The sequence below is a fragment of the Saccostrea echinata genome, unplaced genomic scaffold (assembly GCF_033153115.1).
Source record: "Saccostrea echinata isolate AGI-Se365-2 ecotype Australia unplaced genomic scaffold, CSIRO_AGI_Sech_v1 ptg000018l, whole genome shotgun sequence".
NCBI classification, from domain to species: domain Eukaryota; kingdom Metazoa; phylum Mollusca; class Bivalvia; order Ostreida; family Ostreidae; genus Saccostrea; species Saccostrea echinata.
The window spans coordinates 5557528-5574443 of record NW_026889767.1 but is presented as its reverse complement, the minus strand read 5'-3'; the positions used below and the strand labels follow the sequence as shown (position 1 = coordinate 5574443).

General features: G+C 32.8%; 1 protein-coding gene across 1 annotated transcript; it reads left to right on the top strand.

Annotated features, from left to right (window-relative positions):
• Nucleotides 1-641: 641 nt before the first annotated feature.
• On the top strand, nt 642-15389 carry LOC133189466 (plancitoxin-1-like). The gene is made up of 8 exons (XM_061324835.1): nt 642-749; nt 3291-3471; nt 7640-7724; nt 7987-8142; nt 10973-11119; nt 11280-11386; nt 14206-14328; nt 15142-15389. Exons 1-8 carry the CDS (start codon nt 646-648, stop codon nt 15316-15318), a joined length of 1080 nt encoding a protein of 359 aa, XP_061180819.1. The 5' UTR covers nt 642-645; the 3' UTR covers nt 15319-15389.
• The last annotated feature ends 1527 nt before the right edge of the window (nt 15390-16916 follow it).

Genomic DNA, 16916 nt, shown 5'->3' with positions numbered 1-16916 from the left:
ATTCATATAATATTTTAAATGGGAATTTTTATGTGAATTCCGAATATAATCTACATTCATAAAGCAGTTTAATTTTCTTCAGACTTTAATACTCTCATCCACGTATGCCTTCGACACTTATAAAAAACAAGAAAGTCTGCATTTCCAAGCAATAGCTAATGTCACCTCGATCTGACTCCAACGCTGCAATATTGAAACTGAAAGCAAGTGTACATGAAGTTCACATGATCTTCCTGAACAACGTCAGTACACAATGGTCACGTGCAAGAGAGAAACCATTAAAGTTTAAAAGAGGATGTTTTGAAAGATACGCATTCTTTCAAATATATATATATATATATATGTAGATCAGAATGTATAGCAAATGAAACCATCGCAGCGACGCCCCCCCCCCTCCCCATCTTCTCTCTCAGATATGAGTTCCCCTCGAGTCACATTTAGGGCATTTGTCTGTAGGAAAACACCAAGTGTTAAAATGATGCATGTCAAGTGAAGTGTTTGAATCTTCCGTGACAAATCGGAAATAGTAAATGAGTAAATACTTGAAAATGAGGAAAAAAATAACAATAACCGATATTTTAACTTTAGCTATCAATTTTTATGAGAAAAAGGGAAGAACATTTTAGTACGAAAAACCACGAAAATATGAACACGCATTTTCTCATATTATTTTCGGTAATATTTCTTCTATATGCAGAGAACGTACTTTCTTTGGGATGTAAATCGCCAGGCGGGACATCTGTAGATTGGTAAGCGTTTTTTGTGTTCTTTTATTTTGTTTTTTCTCATGAGAGGGAGTTGATAGGTTTACATATTAAATGGAGAACTCTAATGACTCCATGCCTATACAGTAACAATACAGATATATTTTGTCATCGATTAAGTAGCATTAAATATGGATAAGTAATTATGAAATAACAGAATCAAGATGACTGCTCCTACAGGACAGATTCTTTTATTTTATTTTATTTTTAATAGACATTCACTTTTTCATAAGGGATTGCAATTCCGCGCATAGTACGAAGGTTAATCCAAAAGTAATGTCTTTAATAATCAAATGTTATCAACATAATTTGACAAACAAACAACCCTATCTATTTTGATTTGTGCCTTAAAATTTCAATCAATTATATAAAAACACTTCTTTAAAAATATTATAAGAAACACAACTTAAGGTTTTGTCAATCGCCGCACGGCAAGAATGCTACCAACGTCGTTCAGACGTTACTTTTCGGCTCTCATTTTCAGTTCATCCGCATATCTCTTTAACCTCTCACGTGCTTCTCTTTAATAATCTTTACTGCCATTTTGCTATAAACCGTCTTGTTTTGAGTTGTAGCATTAAAATCATTTGAACTTTTTCCAAATGTTATTACTTAATTCATTCCCATTTTGAGATAATCTTATGTATCATCAGATTCAAAATGAGTGATGAAGAGAAACGTCAAAACGACGTCGGTACATTCTTGCCATGCGGCTTCAGACCCAACGTTGTGTTTATTCTAATATATTAAAAAGTACAGCATATATCTGAATGAAATTTAAAGGCAGAAGTCAAAATAGTAGAGGTATAAGTATGTAAAATATAGTTGAAAAAATTTGATTATTATAGATATTATAGCAGTTGTCACATTGCTTTTAAATTCACCGCCGTATACGCGAAAGCCAAATGTTTTTGTATCATCGTTTCCGTTAGTTCTCTTCACATACTCTGTACCCCATGAAAATTAAGATTCTGTTGCAATGACTGTTCATTTGTCCAGAGTATGGCATAAGGAAGTAAAAGTCACGCGTCTTTCTGAAAGGACCTTGAAAAACGGAGTTCTCGTCTGAAGGTAGATGGAAGTGTCGGTTTGATAAAGAACTCTAGTTTCTACCACCGTGCAAAGTTAAAAAAATGTGAGGTGCAAAATATAGAACCGGGTTCATCTGTGCATGAGAGATAAGTACTTGAATGCGCATACACTCGATCAACTGGACATGATTTTGAGAATATTTGCTCACAATGATTATTAAATGTCTTTGAAAGCTATTGAATTTCTCATACAGTGTCTGTAAATATTTTTTTCACCCAAGCTTTTATAAGCATACATGAAACAGTAGTGTATGTTGCTTATAAAACTGAAGAAAATAAAGGATTTCAAAGGACATGCATGTATTTATGATAAAAAAAAACAAATTTGAAGAAAAAATATTGATCGAACATCCATATTAGCAATACATATCTATGGGGCTCAATATTTTAAAAATAGTCAATTGAATTTTTTTGGACATAGTTTTTATATATCAAAATCTTTCTTAAATTCATGAAAATTTCAATCTAAAATGCATTTTTTCTATCTCCATTTATAAGAGACATATTAATCTATATCTAGAGTGATTTTTCATTGGTAGATATATTTTGGAGTCAGAGATTTTCTTTCCTTTTTTTGACGAAATGTATCATTCTTCCAAAAATAAAATCTCTTTGTCATTTTGAGCCTTTTCAGAAACCTTTACATACGTTTTAGGAAAATAACTTAATTAAAGCATCTGCTAACAATATTGATTAGTTGCACTATTATCCCATATTTTACTTTAAAAATATTCTTTACCTTTTTTATATTTTATATATTTTGATAAGAAATTAAATTAGCTTAAGATTTAAAACCAAATTGCTTATCATTATCTGTAATCCCCCCCCCCCCCTTCAACACCTTTCCAGTCCAAATTTTATCCAGGAATCTTTCATGTTTCATGCTCCACCATTTGCTCGTGTTTAATTAAATTCTTTTCAATTTCAGTTGGGCTATTTTAGAAAAGGCGGAAAAAATTGGCATGTGGAAATAGGATGTTGATAATGTAGTCAGAAGTAGTTTTCTTGTGCTTCGCTTCATTTAGATGGGTCATTATATAAAATCAACAATAGGTTTACTTAAAGGTAGATTGTAGACGACCTTTTGATATGAACAATATATATGACATCCATGGTTTTAAAATAGCTCTTTAGATCATGTAAACATGATTCCATGCCGTTTCGTACATTAATCAACATTTAGATTTCAGGGGATTTTTATCTTCATTAGTTCATAACTAGTTTTTTTTTTTTATCAATTGTCAAAATGCATCATTTCATGTTAATAAATGCTAATAACATCAAAGAAAAAAGAAGAAAAAATTGATTACGCTAATAGCTGTTTATCTGAAAAATAAGATGCTGAGAAATCAGAAATAAGACATTTACCTAATATTATATGAAATAACCTCACCATTATGTTTATTTCATATTTGATATTTAACAAATAAACCAGGTTCATGCTATACAAGATTCCAAGAAATACGAAAAAGAATAACGAAGAAGTCAGAGGCGGCGAAAAATTTTACTACCTAGATGCAAATTCTAATCCGAAAAAATTAAATTTCTATGATGCTGACATTAGAGGACAGACCAACAACTCATTGTATCATACGCTTCAACAAATATACAATGGCGTGAGTTTTTAAAATTTACAATCTTATATTTACATCAACTTTAAATTTTCTGCCTTATTACTCTTAAAACTGATTAATGATTTTTTATGAAACATTTAGCACAATTTACGTAATAATTAGTTCGATCATCTATATGAAATATTTTTAAAGAGCTTCAAGGGTTAAATGCTTCAAGATTCTTCCATCCTTTAAACGTTGGGATTCATTATACAAAATCTTAGGTACTTTTCACCCACTTCAGATGAATAATTTATACAGATATACATGGAAATATAAAGATTTTTTTTATAAACCTTCCTTATATGAGTATCAACATCCAGCTATGCCATCGGAAAGCGAAATGGAAATATCTTTTTTTTTACTTGAATATGTATTGTTATTTTAATCTGTAAATGATATATGAATAAAACGAACAGTAATCAAGCACAAAAGTCCATTGAAGAAATACAGATTTGGAGCAGAGCAAACACGGACAGCTAAAAACATCAGAGCTTGGATAAGATGCAATGGGGGAGTAAGCATCCCTGTCACCGGTCTTACAATGATCGGGCAAACGGAAAAATTTGTAGACAATTCAGTGCAATTGGCCTAACAGTATGTACAAAAAAAACGTCAAGAGTTTACTTTAGTTGTTTGTTTGTTTGTTATCTAACGCCCCTCTCGAGGATTTTTCACTCATATGGAGACGCCACCACCTACCGACAGATGGCTGCAAAAATTTAGACCATACTTGGCAATCATGGCCATAGAGCAGTGAGAGATCTTTTTTCGTACCTGCACCTACTGCGACACGGGTCCTAGGTTTATAGTCTCCGATGGACCGGTTTTCACGTCCCGCAGTGGAATTTGAACCCGCTAGGTAAGGATCAACTCCTTACACTGCGACTCTAGAGCAAACACTCTAACCACTGCACCACGCGGGCGACTTCTTCAGTTGAAATATCCCTGCATGTTTTAGTAGCCCCCATCCTGCCTCTTTTGTCTGTCATACTTGACAATTTAACGTCCATTTCAAGCAAAACTAATATTGATCAGCATAAGATTAATAGTAATCATTTTAATACTAATATTATTCTCCAGTGTTCCAAGTCTAAACTCTATGCAGAATTGATTTTAAAAAGGGTGAATACCTAACATACATGCATCGATATAAAAAATGACGTGTTTGTTAAAAAATATTATTAAATCTCTATTGTCCATCTTAAAAAAATGTTTGCTTGCTCTCTCCCGACCAACTGTCTAAAAATGGCTCAACTCAAAACTTTTTTTAATCTCCAGGAAACATTTTTTTTTTATTCATTCCAAGATTTTTCTCATCCGTTTTAAAACTATCTAACCTTCATATTCGCAACAGTTTTGAGTAAAAAGAAAATACCCTACCTACCTAACTAATCTATTTACATTGAGTCGTGAGAGGGCAAGCAAACAAATTTTTAAAGATGGCCGTACTTAATAAAATTAGATCGTTAGATATGAATTAATCCCTAGAAGTCGTTGTGAATGGACTAATCCGTTAGTCAAGTGAGCTTATCCCAGCTCTGAAAGCTAATTCGCGGTTACCCGTAATCCTCAAAATTTTGCTTCTGTATCAGTATAATAAAACAGTTAAAAAGTATATCGTCGAGGTAGTTAGGAAGATTCCAGTTCCCCTTGCCCAGGACTTTTCCCTCGGCTTCGCCTCGTGCGCCTCTGGAATAGTACCGGTCTTGGGGAACTGGAATCTTGCTAACTTCCTCATTGATATACTTTAAATGTTTACTAATACTGTGGCTGCTCAAAGCCAAAGTTTTTTTTAATGTAGGTCAAACTCCTGGGTCAAGGTTAAGAGGTCGATAATATTACTACCAAAGAAAGGTCTTGTCACAAGGAATACACACGTCATAGCTCCCTCCACTCAGAAATTATGGCCAAGGTTAAAGTTTTACAAAAGTAAGTCATACTCCAAGGTCATGAGGTCAATAATATAAGTACCCAAAGAAAGATTTTATCAAAAGGAATACACATGTGAAATCTGAAAGTCCTAGAACCAATCATTCAGATATTATGACCAAAGTTATTTTTTTTAAAAGAAGGCTATACTCCAAGGTAAAAATTTTGGTACCAAAGAAAAGGTCTTGTTACAAGAAAAAGACAAGTGAAATATAGAAACTGTACCACAAGCGTTCATAAGCTGTGGCCATGATTAAAGGATTTTTTTTTCAAACGTTGGTGAAACTTCGTCAAATAGTAAAATAATTTGGTACCAGACGAAAAGTCCTGTCACTTTTAATACCCAGCAGAAATATAAAAACCCTAGCGCAACCGTTTAAAAGTTATGGACCATGTTAAAGCTTTGTAAAATTTTGCTAAAGTTGGTCAAACTCCAAAGTCAGGGTCAAAAGATCAAATATGTTGATACTAAAAGAAAAGATTTGTCACAAGAAATACGCAGGTGAAATATGAATGCCAAGCTTGAACAGTTCAAAAGTTATAGGCAAGGTTAAATGTTTTGTGGACAAACAGCTGGACAGAGAGAAAGCTGGACAGAGAGACGCACAGACCAAAAACTATATGCTCCCGAGTCTTTGATTGCCGGGGCATAGAATCATGACAAAATCAAACCAGAATCAAATGTTGTTGGAATTAATCATTTAATATCAAGCATTAATTACATGTACTTTCAATTAGATTGTAATTCTAGGTTGTAAATGGGGTGTATTCGCTGTTAACCGACAAAAACCTGGTTCATAAATTCATAAACTGGAAGGACTAAGAATTGCAAAATTAAGTCAGTTCTTTAACAATAGTTTTTTTGTCAAGTAATTTTCTGAAAATTATATTATAAGAACGGATAGCTGAATTTCGATTTAACACAGAAATTGTATTGCATCCATGATATATGCGTTATATGGACAATGGTACCACGTACAGTGGAGATTTAAAAAAAAAATTGTGTTAGACTTGTATTTTTCATATTCTGAATTTATATAGCTTCAAGTCTATGACCTTAAAAACGGCAATTTTTTTCTTTCGTGAATTTAAATGATTTTTTACGTTGTTTTGCAATTGTATTTTAATCATGTATTGTAACCTATTTTTGCTATAATTTTTCAAAGATTGAATTTCGGATTTCTAATCTCGAAATGTAGAATGAGAAGAATAATTTAATTTTTTTTAATCTTGAATCCCGAATGTTGGACTTTCGTAGCTTGAAAATGACAAAAGGTGAAGAAAAATGAACAGAGTTCAAACAAACAACAATGATCGATCTAAAAAAAAAATCTACAAACAATACAAATCTGGGAATGGGGCATAAGAGAAGGATCCCTGGAAATTCAGGTGGGAACGAGTGCCTTGGAGGAATAAGCTTCCCCTGTCAACCGGTCTCACTCGCCGTGAGCCCTATGTATTGATCAGGTTGACGTAATATTTCGTAGTAAATTTAATAAACAAACAATTGCCTAACAAAAGTTATGAAAAGAGTGAGCCAAATACAACCGATTGATTGAGCATATTTGATAACAAGGTCATTATAACGACCATAGAATTTACAAAATGCAAAGATTTGCATAATAAAAAGAACAAACACCACTGTTTTGTATTTAATGCTTTAAAGTTGCATAAGTTTGTATCTTAACAGATATGAATTAATAAGGAATTTTAAGTCTGTGTTTGGGTCATTCAGATGGACGACGTCCTTATTCCCCCTAACGAGAATATACATATCAAATTATTGATTTAATAACAATCTCGTTTAAAGTCAACATTTTCAAGTTCTATTATCAATACAATGACCTAATTTGCAAATACAATTTATAGTTAAGTCGAGTATCATCGAACGTATTTTAAAAAAATGTTAGCCTAAAGCCATTTTTTCACACTGAATTCACTACCAATTTTTTCCCGTTTACCCGATCGTGACAAGGAGCCTTCATGTGTGTGTCGGGTCAACATATGTTCATTCCTTCATGGCACCTGATCCAACCTCTATTTTCAGAGGTCATTGTTTGCTCTTCTCACAATTTGTGTTGTTTTTTTTGTAATTTAAGTCTGATTACTGTTCCCTAACTTCAAATTTCACTACTCATTTAATTTATAATTTTGCTTTTTCTTATTAATGAAGAGTTTATTGAACATGCATCATCAAGAACTCTTTTTTTTTTTATTTGTTTATTGATTTTTTTAACAGGAATCAACGAAACATGCGATATATAACGATCAGCCACCAGAGTCGAAAACTTGCAAAAATTTCAAAGAAAGTGGACACCTTAAAGGTTAATATATTATCCAATTCATCGTTAAAGTAAAGTATTTCAATATTCTCGGGATTTTCTCTCGATCTTGAAATTTTTATCACTGACCAAATATATACGCCACAAAGATATGAAATTAAGTCAAACCTATGAAATTTCTGAAATCCTTTACAGACAATATGAGGGAAAGATTACTAGGTTTCACTAAAAATACAATGTATACAAACACATAGCTAACCTTCTCGCACTCCATTTGATGCAAAATTTATATTTTTACTATTAGGAGCAACGGCTTTCAACAAAGAGGAAGGATTTTGGATGATTTCGAGCATACCTAGATTTCCACTTCCAAAAAAGTACGAGTATGGAGGTGGTCAACTCCTATTTGGACAGTCAGTGCTTTGCATAACATTTGGGAAAAATTATCTTGACAAGATAGGTAATAAATAAACAATAAATAAATAAATATATAACAATAAAAACATGCACTGCCAGGTATTCAAGATTTTAATTACCCTCATTGTCCTTCATCAGAAAAAAAAATTGACAATCTCCGTAAATGGAGAAGATCAACGCATATATTGACAATCCGTGCTTTGCATTATATTTGAAAGAATATATTTTGACATGATTTGTAATACATGTAACTAAAAGAACTCAAAACTTTTCCACTTGTTGAAAAGTAAATGCCAATTCAAATACATTATCCCCTTCGTCTTACATATCAATAAAAAAAAAAGAAAAGAAAGAAAAGAATTACAATCTCTATCGTAATTTAAAATTTCTCTTTTATAATTAACGATATGCATCAAGTAAGATGAAGCTGCATATCAAATAGAGGTCACCCACGAGGCGCAGTGATCAGAGCGTTTGCTCTAGAGTCGCGGAGTAAGAAATTGATCCTTACGTCAGGGGTTAGAATCCCATTATGGAACGAGGAGACCGGTCTTTCGGATAGGACGTATAAACCGAGGTCCCGTGTCGCATTAGTTGCTGACACGAAAAAAGATCCCTCAATGCTCAATGGCCCTGAGTGCCGAGTATAGGTCTAAAGAGTTGGGTTCACTTGGGACCTTTTTTAGCCCTGTGAATTTCTGAAAATTCAAAACTGCTTGGTTTTAGTTGATAATATCACTTTGACCAATGGTGATTGCTTATCTATTGAGATTGACAAAATTTTCTCGCTAGTAGATGTATTATGACGTCATGAATTGAGTCATTATTCCCATATCCTGAAAAATCTTCAAAAATGGCTAAAAGATGATGCTGTTTATCAATATTTCGTATACAGCACAACCTCTGACCTAATATCTGCAATTATATAATGAAAGAAATGATCCTGAAGATTATAATACGTTTTTTCCCTAATTTTTTGGACCGAGGTCTGTGCTCATATTTTATTTTTTGCTGTAGGTACTCAAATACACTGTTTTTCTGCAAAATATAAGATCATTGAAATTTCACACAGTCCGTTTTCCAATACCTGGACTCTTAGAGGAGACATTGTTATAGGAAATGAAAGCACTAAAAAGCACTAAGTTTCTACTTTATATTCATGTTGAAAATGGGACATAGGTTTTGGTCAATAAATTTGTATATCTACAGGGCCATTTTTTGCTTAAAGTGAACCTAGCTCTTTGCAGCCCTCCACCAGCATGTAGTGGCGTGCCAATATGAGTGAAAAAGGGACGTTAAACAAAAACTAACAAACAAACATAATTATCAGACAGTGATTTTTTTGCTTCATTTACTGATAGGAACTATAATCGGTTTCATTTGCTAAAAAAAACCAAATCAAAACACATGAATGATTTTTTTCCAAATTCTTTTACAGAAAATTAAATTTTTTCCTCTCGTATTTTATTCCTATCGACGGATTCTTTTTCCTTTCCTTTATTAAACAATGTCACTGTTTTAGAGTGCATGAAACTTATAAAAGCACTCAACACCCGGCCTAGGGATCGTTACAGTTGGACTCCGATATCTTGAATTTTAACCCCGTTCCGTCGAATCCTCGGATATTTCGAATTTTAATCGTGTTTTTGTCCTGTTTGTGATAATGATGTTTGGTTAATTGCTTTCACTATTCGTTTTCCCACATTCTCCATTAAGACAATGTAATTCTTTGGAAGATTGTAGTAGAGTTCTATGAATACATAGAGAATATTACATACTAAAATCCATATCATATGTCATATCAGCCCGAGTGGCCGCATATCAGCCCGAGGGCTGATATCGGACTCGAGGGTTGAAATTACATATCAATATTATGATTTTGATATGGATTTCAGCATGTAGTTTTCTATTTATCATATATTTGAAATATTTAATATGCGAGTTCACGTAAAGTCATTTAAGAATATTTCGTGTATGTTTATGACCTTTTTCTTTACAATCTAATAGCACCAATTTTAGCTCTTTGAAAACAAATTAAGTCCACAAATTTTAGTAAAGAATTATATTACATGTCTATTTAAATAAAATGAAGTTTATGAATTTTTAAACTAAAAAAAACATTACTTCCGGTTTGATATGGATTCTTGCACGCCGGTCCGATACGTGATATGGATTTTCGGACTGGTAATTGATGAGGGGTATTGTGACGTCACCCGTATCGCACAATGCGGAATCTGTGCATTTACAACTAAGTGTATGATAACTTTTTATTGCCCTATCTGAAAGAAGCATACCATTCGTCCAAAAGTTTGTTAATCATAAGCATTTATTGATAAATATAATTTAGACGAAGGAAGTAAATCAAGTATGTGCTACTTAACTACCATTCTGTGTTTAGTTTTAAAATTAATTTATGTTTCTTTTTCATTATAAGAAGGACTTTAACAAACTCTAGTACAAAAAATTGTTATGATTTATTCTATTACCTCGTTATTCATTGAAACTTGTCAAGTCCGTTTGTTGTGTATTCCGAAATCTTGCCAAAGATGATGTAAGCTTTTTAAGTCTGATTGTTTAAAATGTTGTCTAATGCGGAATATTGTCTCATCCGGCCAATTTCCTTGGAACCAGTGATGTCCGGATTAGAAAAAAATTCACTTTAATCTATAGAAACATAAAAAAACATTTTTTGTTCAAATTTCACCTTATAAAATCACTTAAAATTGGAAGAATCTCTATCAGACTTACATAATCCATTACCTTTCAACAGGTCAGCTATTTTGTAGATTTTTTAATTCAAAAAAAAAAAAAAAAAAAAAAGAAAAAAAAAAGGAAAAAAAACTATCAATTTAACATTTTTTTGCCTTACATAGTAGAAGCATTCAGCATTACTAAACCATGTATCTATGATGGGAACATTACGTTTGGGATGTCATCCGATTTAAGTAAAGAGTTTCTGTTTACATCAAAAGGAGGAACAACGTTTAGATATTTCGGGAAATCAAATAACTATAAAGGAGGTAAATATACATGTATTTAAACCAGTATAAAAATATATTTTTGAAAGATATATTTACAAGTATATATCAATGAAATGCATTTTCCTCAAGGCATAATTTGCTGTTTAAATAATGACAAGGATGTCTTTTAAATATTTTCATTAAAACTTTACTTTTACAGACTTGTATGCGAACTTCGTTGCAGAAAAGTTGATGGATAATTTAAAGGTTGAAACCTGGCGTTCTGAAGACATAGATGGATTTTCGTCGTCATGCGGTGACTACAAGGCAAATAATTCCTTTCTTCCTCTTTTCTTAATTAATTAGTTAATAATTTACTTGTTTATTTATTATTTATCTATTAACGACTTGTTCGTAGTATTTCACCGTTCACGGTAGCTCAGTCGGTAGAGCGCTCCTCCGTGATCGGGAAGTCGTGAGTTCGAATCTCGACTGACCTAAGTCGATAAAAAAAAAAATAATTGGGTAGCAACTGTTCCTTCGCCATGTGCTCGGCACTTTGAAGTGAAAGTTGCGGATCCTTCGGATGAGACCTTAAAAACCGAGGCCCAAGTGTCACGGCAGGCGTTGGCACGATAAAGATTCCTCACTTCTCAATGGCCCTGAGTGCCGAGTAAACGTCAAAATTTGAAGCCCTTCACCGGTATATGGTGACGTCTCTATATGAGTGAAAAATTCTCGAATGGGACTAAATCTACATACAATTAATCAATCAATCGTAGTATTTCTTTGTGCCTGGATGTATTGTCCATGCTTTTTTAGTCGCACTTTCAAAATTATCAAAGAATTAGAGTCAAAAAATTTCATCTCCGCTCCCGATCCTTATCCCCTCATCTCCCTCTTAATTGATTAAGTGAGTACATTGCTGCCATCTAGCAGGTTTATATGTTAACGTCCTTGTCGACAAAAACTTCAAGTCAATCAGATTTGCATACTACTTAATGTTTATAAAAAAAATCCACGAAGGACAAGAAAAAAGAGAGATATGAAGGGATACGAATCGCACACTTGGCTAGCGAAACTGCAAATATTTATCAAAATTATTTTTTTTTCTTTTGAAGTTGTGTTTGCATGCAATGCAAATGAAATAACTTAGTAGAGCACCAAAACGAATGTTCATGAAATAAGATATACATAAATTAACAGTTTTATCATAATTGTATGGACTTATCATGGAGTAATTCCACAGTCATTTACAATAGATATCTCACTGTTCCTATCCTCAATTTTGTTCAATTTCACCTGCTTTGAAAATAATATTCATTTTCTAACTTACCTACTCTATCATTCTCTCTTTGGTTATATCTACAATCAGAAATCCTGTGGAAAAGAGCCCCAATAGAAAATTACACTATTATATTGATATAGAAAATACATTTCTTAAAGCAGATTATGAGGTTGAATGAAAGGAACTGAACATAAAAGGTGAGGCCGTTTAAATATCTTCTCAAGAACCACCGGACAGAAAAGATGAGACCTATATGAAAGCTTTCTGAGACAGTGTAGATTCACGTTTGTTCAAATCAGGACCCCCAAGGGGTAGGGTGGGGCTACGGTGATCAAAGTTTCACATGGGAATATATATATATATATATATATATATATATATATATATATATATATATATATATATATATATATATATATATATATATATATATATATATATATATATATATATATGAAAAATATTTCAAGATCTTCTTTTTCAGAACAGCAAAACCATGATCAGACAATTATATGGAAGCAACTTTAGGTGGTTTAGATTCAAGCTTAAACCCCGGGGGTGGAGCGGTAGGGTGTGGCAATTATGGGCGATCAATGTTTCACACGAGTATAAATAGGAAAAATCATTAAAAATCTTCTAAAGATTAGAAAAGGCATAATTAATATTTATATGGAAGCATCCTCAGGTAGTGCAGATTAAAGTTGGTTCAAATCATGACCCCCAAGGGGAATTTGGCGCTACAATGGGTAATCAAAGTTTTATATGAGAATAAATAGGAAAACTCATCTTCTCAAGAACATGAATGGAAAGCCTTGAATAATCATATATTGATATGGAAGCATCCTGGTTTTTGTAGATTCAAGTTGGTTGAAATCATGACCCATGGGGGTAGGGTGGTACTAAAATGGGGATCAAAGTTTTACATGGACATAAAAATATATGGGAAAAATCTTTAAAATCTTCTTCTCAAAAACAGCAAAGTTATGATCTTATTTATATGGAAGCATCCACAGGTGGTGTATGTTCAGTTTTGTTTAATTTATACCCGGGGGTAGAGTGGGACCACCGTGGGCAATCAAAGATTTACATAGTGTAAAAAAAATTGCTCAAAAACAGCAAAGCCATGATCAGTCATATTTATAAGCATCCTCAGAAAGTGTACATTTAAGTTTGTTAAAGTAATGACCCACGGGGGATAGAATTGGGCTGCAATAGGTTTTACATAGAAATAAATAAAAAAAAAAAAACAAGAATCTGCTGATGGACAAAAAGGGCCATATTTACTTAGGTAAGCGTTGTGGCCCGTGGACCTCTTGTTTATTTTTATTTCTGTTTTGTTTTGTTTCTTTTTTTTTCGCTTTTGGTTTGTTGAATATTTATTTTTGATCCTTAGTTAAAGTTATTGTAAAAAAAAAACAAACAAACAAATTAAAAAAAAAACAACAACAAAAACAAACAATCAAACAAAAAACAAAACAGTAGAGAACCAAAAAATCTATAAATAAAGGTTGTTTTTTTTCTTTATAAAACCTACAATTATTTTTATAAGAGAAACACCTTCATTCTTAAGTCCTAATAATGACATTCTGATGTTTTTTGTTTGTTTGTTTGTTTTTATTTATACAAAATGTCCGCAATTCACTTTCTCAGGTCAGGATAAAAATTGCAGATCATTGTTAGCAAGCATATATTGTCATCTATCGTGCAGTATATGGACTATATAAACTTGTCATAATATAGGTATGGATACTTTTATATGGATATATATGGATACTTTTTCCAGATTAGGCAAGCATTCACTATAAATGTGGCTATATGATACGTGTTATATGATAACTCGCATGGATTATATTTTAAGGTTTTGAATGTCAAAGAAGTTATCTTCAATGATGGGTTTGAATTCAGATCTTCGAAAGATCATTCAAAATGGGCAGTAACAGAAAAAAAATCCTGGATATGTATCGGAGATTTGAACAGAGCGGTGAGTTATATCTATCCTATAATCAGATGATAGTTATAATGTAATCAGGAATCAGGGAATAACTTATCTTTAAAATGGTGTACTGAAATAAAGTGGATTTGGTTGATCAAGTAATTTATGTGGAGTTTGATTGAGTATCTCTTTTAGCTCATCTGTTACGTCTTCATTTCAATAATTACCTTTCTGGGCAAGTTCTATGGTCGATACAATGGCCTTGTCAGCAAATACAATCTTTCATTTAGTCGAATGACGTTTTTCATACTAGTTGTTAGGCCATTATTTACACATTGAATTGTCTATGGATTTTCCTTTTTTCCCGATCATGAAAAGTAGCACACGGCGGGTGTGACCGGTCTACACGGGATTTTTACTCCTCCATGGCACATAACCCCACCTCTGATGTTTTAAGAGGTCTGTGTTTGCTCTCCTCCCGATTAGTATTGTTTCAATGGACTTTTAAACGATATTAGATTAACGAGACAAGTACAATAGTCTCTGATTGGCTTATTTATGGAAGGGAATTCTTTGCGAAAGTAAGATTCTCATTTACTTTGCTATCATTTAACAAGTAAACATGAAGATTAATGTACCCTTTTCTTTCCTCCCCCTTAAACCCTCATGTTTAAATCCACTATTGTTCCACTTTCTATTTTATACGAATATGTTTTGTCATCCACTCTGCGATGCTTTCAAAAATGTAGTATCAAGAAACACTTCAGATTTTTCTATCATGTATGTAGTAGGGACCCAATGGACAATTGTTTGATAAATAATTATAGAACCCTTAAATATCAATCATAACTTTCTTTTCAGGACTCTCAGTGTAAACGAGGTGGGGGAACAATGTGCCTAGAACATAAGGACGTCTCAGAACATTATAGAAGTTTGATTAAGTCGTACGAAGAATGTGGCAACAAAAGACAGAAGTCAGATTGCTCCTTTGATGACAATTATCCAAGAAAAAGAAGCAAAGTTTGCCCCAAGGCATAATATTTCTCAAGAAATCTTCAACTATTCTTACATGGACTTTAGAAACGTAACAGTGGAAAACTTTATCTAATATTAATTATCTCATTCAATAAACAAAACCCTTCTGCTATATAATGATTTCTTTTATATTCATGGCTAAAATCCTTTCATCATCATTATTATTTCTTGAGGGGCTATAGTTTAATTGATACTAAAATAAGTTACTCAAAAATATGGTTTGGTAACTTATGTCTGGTATGCCTACGATAACAGTACTGTTGATGGTGTGGCACACATGTCTTCCAATTTTATTGCAACATATTTATTTGAGTACAATGTACCAGTCCGTCGAAATCTTGCGGCGTCTGGGGTTCCTCCTAATAGAAATTTAGTCCATTTTCTCAACTATGCTGCTGCATCAATAGCGCTAAAACAAGCTGAAGGATATCAGAATATACTATCAGAGGGATCGAGAAGATTTTTTGATTCAAGAATGTAAACATAAATGTAAAAATGATCATGGCTTAAGGATGGATTCTTGACAGAATTTTTTGTCGTCGATGGTTGGTCATACATTATGCATGTCGAAAAAAGCAACATTTCATAATTAATTGCAATTTATGATATACTACTGAATGATTAATCATTTTAAGCAATGGATTATCTATTTTTATTCAAATAAATAAATTCGCCCTTGTGGCGCAGTGGTTAGATCTTTTTCTCTAGAGTCGCGGAGTTGATTCTTACGTTGCGGGTTCGAATCCACTATGTGACGTGAAGACCGGTCCTTTGGATGAGACCGTATAAACAGAGGTTCCTTGTCCCAGTAGGCGCTGGAACGAGAAAAATTCCTTACTGCTCAAAGGGCGTTAGTACCAAGTACATGTCTATTTTTTAGCCCTCTACCGGCAATTAGTGGCGTCTCAATATGGATGAAAAAAATTGAAGGGACGTTGAACAAACAAACAAACTCTTTGGGAGGTAAAGTATCATCCAGTTATGCAAAGCTATGTGTTTATAATAGTATTTAAAACTAAATCACTTTCTTTTTCACACAGGTGTTTAATTGCCTATTTCTCCGGTTACCTATGCGTTTAAGAACACAATTATATGCATATTTTCCTGTATATTTCGTTAAAATCGATTTCTGTGGTCAGTAATACTGACTACAAATCTGTACTCCTCTAAAACAAGATCAGTGTTTGTCCCTTCACTTTAAATAACACTCAATATCGATTATATGGAATTTTTGTAGCATTATGCATTTATGATAGGATCCCATGGTATTTTGTCATTCGAGAACTGTTCTAGAATGAAGAGATATCATGCCAATTTTAAAATCGGCGTTGTTTTTTTTTTTGTTTTGTTTTGTTTTTTGTTTTTTTGTTTTGTTTTGTTTTTTTACAACAGAGGGAAATTAGTTCCGCACATTACCTTGGCGTCTGCACGTTTGTTGAACTAAATTCTGTAGCTCGATTTTTTTGTTTTATTTTTAACTTATCAAAAGAAATATGAAAAGTCTTTTACTCTTACTCGTGTCCTTTCGTTTGTATGTCTCTCTCCAAGAAATCTAAAATATCGAAAATGAAAAAGTGGACCTAAATTCTTAGGGCGAAAAA